Source organism: Sus scrofa, chromosome X (genome assembly GCF_054392235.1).
Source record: "Sus scrofa isolate SSC_HxYL_T2T_F1_AM1 chromosome X, Sscrofa_HxYL_maternal_Yorkshire_Landrace_v2.0, whole genome shotgun sequence".
Classification (NCBI taxonomy): domain Eukaryota; kingdom Metazoa; phylum Chordata; class Mammalia; order Artiodactyla; family Suidae; genus Sus; species Sus scrofa.
In genome coordinates this window covers 136,136,794-136,142,793 of record NC_139401.1, presented here as the reverse complement: position 1 = coordinate 136,142,793, position 6,000 = coordinate 136,136,794, and the positions used below count along the sequence as shown (strand labels likewise).

At 35.8% G+C, this 6,000-nt stretch overlaps 1 protein-coding gene across 3 annotated transcripts in view; it reads right to left on the bottom strand.

Moving 5' to 3' along the window:
* Positions 1 to 1,065: 1,065 nt before the first annotated feature.
* The window catches only part of VAMP7 (vesicle associated membrane protein 7), a 53,944-nt gene continuing 49,009 nt past the window's right edge, over positions 1,066 to 6,000 (bottom strand). For 2 of the 3 annotated variants that reach the window (XR_014834578.1, XM_021079480.2), the window contains exon 8: positions 1,066 to 2,923. Coding sequence is in view for 2 of the 3 variants with exons in the window: in XM_021079480.2 (XP_020935139.1) it covers positions 2,855 to 2,923 (69 nt within the window). In the remaining variant the exon portion in view is untranslated. 3 annotated transcript variants of the gene reach the window in all.

The window sequence follows — 6,000 nt, the reverse complement described above, 5'->3', positions numbered from 1 at the left end:
AACACCTGTGTCAGAGCCACATTTCTTTTAATTTAATGGTTTTCCCCTTATTATTGGTCATATTTTCCTGCTTCTTTGTGTGAAGGGTACTCTGTTACCTTATTTGTATTCCTATATATTCTTAAGCTTTTTTTCTAGGACAGTTACTTGGAAACAGCTCCTAAGGTCTGGATTTTAAAATTTATTATCCTGGATTATACTGTTTAGTCTAGGGCATTGGTTCTCAACCAAGGTTGATTTTGCTCTCCCACCCCAACTTTGCAGAAACATTTGGGGCATTTTTGGTTGTCACAATTGGAGAGAGAGTGCTCCTGGCATCGCATGGGTTGAGGTCAGACGTGCTGCTGAAGGAAATTTATGGACTGTGACATTATTTGACCTTGTGGCCAAGGGTTTGAAGTAAAGAAAAATAATTAGCTTGTGCCACTTCTTTCTTTGTTCATAACAACCAAAGAAATAGCCATCCTCGCCCCACCATGTATGGTTAAGGAATGCATACTTCAGTTGAAACTTAGAGGAGGCCTGTGGGGAGAGTTGAAAGGGCTGTTTTTGAGTTACCCTAGCCTATACAAAAACGTATTCAAAGGCCCCCAAGTGACTGATTATTGTTTTATTGTGGCCCAGCTTTTTGTACATTTGATTGGTGCCACTCTTTTTCTCTTTACCTAAACCTGTTTGCTACAACAAATCATTCTCTCCCACTCTCTAACGCCTTCCTTTGAGCCATTTCTTTCAGAACCAGTCAGAGCTGTGTTGAACTGGAGCACAATCCCTGGGGTTCTTTTTCTGTTCTGTCTCAACCATGGTTTCAGGATGATGACTGTAGAGGCTGTGTGGTCATTTCAGGATCTTTCATTGTTTTCAGTATAGCCTACATATTTTTAAACTTCTATTGTGTCTTTTGGTTTTGAAGAAATTTTATATACCTGAGCTCTTTACTAAAAGGCTCCAGGCCACACTTTTAAATATATTTTCAGCATAAGTAAAATATTTTTGTTCTGTAAACTATGGCAAAATATCATCAGAACAAATTAGATTCTAAGAAGAAATTCTAAAACAAGCAACTCATATTACTCTTACATTTTATTAATGCCTTCAGTTTGTGCATCATTTAAAACAAGATATGTGCTTTAAAAGCATTCTTATACATAAATAGACCAAGGGGGTGTTTAGTAATTTATCCCTAAAACATGCACATCATTTTTATTCAGGTGTGTATAAGAAAGGGAAATAAGCTTTAAGTCTTTTTCTTTGGATTAACAACATTTGGAAATTATTATTCAGGAATGCCAAATGTTTTCATGGAACAAATGTAAACACCAATAGGAAGTGCTGATATAATTAAAAGGCATTAGTGTTGATGAAGAAGAATGAAAAAACATTTACACTCCGCATGATCACCAGGAAAAGAGTTCTGATGGGTCAAAAATATATGTCAAATAAACGAATCAGCATGAATCAAAAGGTTTAGAAGGAAGAACAGATAGCAGGAGCCAGATTCTGTGAGACACATATATTCAAGGCACATTACTAGGCTAAATAGGTGGTTAGGTTTTATAGACCAATTTTTTCTTTCATTGGGAAAATAGTCAAATGTAATATAATTTCCATTTACTGGCATTTATTGATAAATGACTGCAATTAGATCTAGGGCAGCAAATGTTGTCCTTTCAGATACACACCAAAGGTACACACTAGCTAACAGATGCCAGAGTAGCCAAAGCAGTATGCTTACACTTCAGTTTTTTGTCACACTGCAGTTACATGGATGTTAGCAAATCTGTCTTGTATTGTTTCTATTACCATACTGTCTACTCTCAAGTTTCACAAAAGAATTCGTCAAAACTAGGCAGTTTAAAGAACTTATTAAACCAGAAAGGATGCTTGAACTATTTCATTCAACACCAGTCAAACCCAAACCCTGGAGTTGACTGTTGACTATATTCAGTTTGGGCTTTTCCCAGGCTGGGAAAAATTTCCCACACTATTTCCCTTCATACAGCTAAAATGCTAGCACATCCACTGTGGTTCTCTTCTTTTTCTTTGGTGAGCCACAGGAATATGCCTCCCTACTCCCTCCACTACCCATTCTATTATCTATACAATTGCCTTAAATATCCACCAAAGGAAAAGGAATATATAAAAATCCACAACCTTCATAACATTTAAACCACCCTCTTCTTAAATCAACTGCAATGGGAAAATAGAGGATATCAAGCTCTGTAAGGTTTGAAAATGATCAAAAGTTTCTTCCTACAAGTGAATAATAGGCAGACAAGAATAATTTCTGTGTGCTTCTAACAGGCTAGCAAAATGTTCCCCATCTGGCTGAGATAAAATGTTTAATACTTTACCTGCTTGGGCTCCTAGAAACAAGCAGCACCAACAATTTATTTACAATTCCCCAAATAATAACAATTCTCCATGTATATTGTTTTCAAGCACCTAAAACCCTTCAAAATCAAAAGATATTAAGATGAGATGTTAGCAATCCTGTCTCTTGAACTTTCGTTTGCACAAAGGTCATGCATAACTTTAGTAGACAGCTCATAAGACAAGTGGTTTCCACCTTGCTTTGTGCAATTACCGACAAAAAGGTTTCTGTAAGTAGATGACATTAGTTAATAAACCAAAGAAACAAAATGCCTTTTTAAGGCTACTGCTGCAATAGTTCAATCTGGAATAAAATGGTTGGTAGGACAAAGATAAATCTGGAGGCATAGAACAAGACTTAAAAAAGAGAAAGAAGAGGGTTGAAGAGACTGGCAGACACCATCTGTCAGTATTAAAAGGCTTGAATCACACAGATTGCTTTTAACTCCTTGTTCTCTCATATCCTTGGTTAATAACTTTTTTATTTCTTCACACAGCTGGGCCATGTAAATCCACCACAGAGAGGTGACACAATAATATAGATGAATACCTGGAAGGAGGGGGAAGGCAATTTTATTTTCTTGAATCTATCGTAGGCTCCTAAATATTATATAAAGACCTATTAATAAATATTGGTTTCATTAGAGCAGCAGTTATGTAATAATATAATAATCAAGTATTTTAAAAGATAGATTGAATTATAATGCTCTTTTCTCATATAACTCACACCCACTTGAATTCCACTATATTTTCTTTATTGAGAAAGAAAGGAGTGGGGTTGTTTCTCTTCACTGGGAAGCAGGCAGAATTGAACTATATAAGCAACTCTTACTGATATATCATTGTTATAAGGATCACAAATTAACATAACTCCCTTGAAGTATGATTTTATAATTAAGTACATTTTTGGGTTTTGCACATGGATTAATTTTTCCTTATTAGGATGATTAAAAATATTAAAAAGCATGAGTAGACTCTACATCTGTATCACCTATGAGCAAGAATGTTGCAATGAACCTTTCAGTGTATAATGACACAATAATTATAATTACCCAATCATAACTGACCCAACAAAAATGCTAGTCCTATTAAAGATGTATTAGCTTTTTAATTGTGGTATTGTATTTTAAATTATGACATTTTTTAATGGTATATGCTTGTTCATATTACTACATTGCAAAAATAGATTTACTGTAAATATCAGGTTCACTATATTAAATCAGTCGTTTTGTTTTGCTTTTAAATTACAGCTTTTGCCATGAGCTGTGGTGTAGGTTGCAGACACGGCTCGGACCTCGCGTTGCTGTGGCTCTGGTGTAGGCCAGTGGCTACGGCTCCGATTAGACCCCTAGCCTGGGAATCTCCATATGCCGTGGAAGCGGCCCTGGAAAAGGCAAAAAGACAAAATAAATAAATAAATTAATTAATTAATTAATTACAACTTTTAAGACCTTTAAGTGACTGACTTCATTACTCACATGCTTAGAAAAAAAAAAAAAACAGGAGTTCCCGTCGTGGCGCAGTGGTTAACGAATCCAACTAGGAACCATGAGGTTGCGGGTTCGGTCCCTGGCCTTGCTCAGTGGGTTAAGGATCCGGCGTTGCCGTGAGCTGTGGTGTAGGTTGCAGACGCGGCTCGGATCCCGCGTTGCTGTGGCTCTGGCGTAGGCCGGTGGCTACAGCTCCGATTCAACCCCTAGCCTGGGAACCTCCATATGCCGCGGGAGCGGCCCAAGAAATAGCAACAATAACAACAACAACAACAACAACAACAACAACAACAAAAAGACAAAAGACAAAAAAAAAAAAAAAAACATAATGAATTCATGCCCCCTCCCGAAAGTTAGCAGTGTTTTTCCTTACTTCCCTGTAAATGTTGGGGGTGAGGGTTACAGAAAATTATAGTTATTAATGAATAGGCTAAACTACTCATATCATATTCATACACAAACATATTCCAATTTGATATAAAGTAGATTATTTGCCACAGCTAAAATATAAGGATTTTAAAAACTGAAGTACAACATCAGGTCATAATATTTTTTAGCAGAGCTAGCAAAGCGCTCTGCATGCAATAAGCAATCAATAAATATAATCTGAATTTAACAATAATCCAGCTTAATAAATCAATCTAAATTCCCAAAGAAGGAGGAAGAACCTAAGCTAAAAAGCTTAGAATGTGACACCTGAGGACCTCAAGCAAGGAGACATTCAATGCCATGACACTATTTCTAGTATAACATTAAAAGATCTATGGATGCCCTTCTCTGTAAGGTAGGTCCAGCTGTCTAAGATGGAGGACCTTTATTAGGGGTCGAGAAGAAGTGGAGATGAGTCAGACATATCTGCTTGGAGTTAACTTTGGGCCTCTGTAAATGACAAGAGGAAGAGGAGGAAAGGCTGCTTTGCCTAGACACAAACTACCCCCAAAGTAGGGCATTCTTCCCCTACTCCTTAGCAACTGTCAAACTTTTGGTTTAGGACTTCTTTACATTCTTAAAAATTAGTGTGGAGCCCAAAGAGCTCTTCTTTTTTTTGGGGGGGGGTTATAATTATCAACATTTACCACATTAGAAATAAATTTTAAAAAATACCCATCACATATAAACATAACTATAGTACTGTCAGGGTCACTTTTGTGTGTCAACTTGGGGAGGCTACAGTGTGCTGTAATATAATCAAATGCTAATCTAAGTGTTGCTGTAATTTGAAGATGTGATTAAAGCACATGATCAGTCAGCTGACTTTAAGTAAGGGAGATTATCCTACATAATAATGAGACTGATTCAATCAATTAAAAGGCCTTAAAAGTGGAACCAAGGTTCCTTGATGAAGAAGAAATTCTGCCTGTGAATACAACTTTGCTCTTGCTCCACAGGTCCAGCCAGCCCTTCCTGACGGCTTGCCCTGAGGATTTTGGACTTGCCTAGCCAGCTCTTGGCATTGGGTAAACTAATTCCCTATATATCCAGAGAAATTCAAGGAGAGAGTACATCTGTTAACAAGTTCCATGAAAAAAATGTTAAAATAAGAATAATAGGAGTTCTTAGAAATTTAAAACATGGCTATAAAAAACATTTTAAACATTTTAAGATTGATGTTTAAAAAGAAGAATTGGATAGCAGAATGAACAGAGTTGGAAGAGTTAGCTGAATGATTCGCTCAGAATATGATACAAAAGAGGAGTTTAAACATATTAAAAAGGTTACCAGACAAGCAGGATACTCAAAGAGGTCCAATATATGTTTATATTGGGATTCCAAAAGAAGAGCAGCATAGACTGCTTTATAGTTAAAGACAAGAGAACTACTAAATAATAGAAAACTGAACTCACCATCTATTAAAAGAATACTATATAATGACCTCAGTATTTATCTCAGAAATAAAAGAATAATTGTTTATGCTTTTATTGATATCATTCAATATATTAATATTAAATGTAAATAGTTATATTATCAATTCATTGGGTAGCAAAATATAATTCCTTAAAGTGAAATGCCTATTCCTGATAAAAACTTTTAGTAATATAGAAAATAAAAGGTTCTTTAACTTCACAATAAAAGTTTAAATGAAATATTGGAAGCATTCCAATTGAAACCAGGAACCAAATAAAGATTCCCACTGATA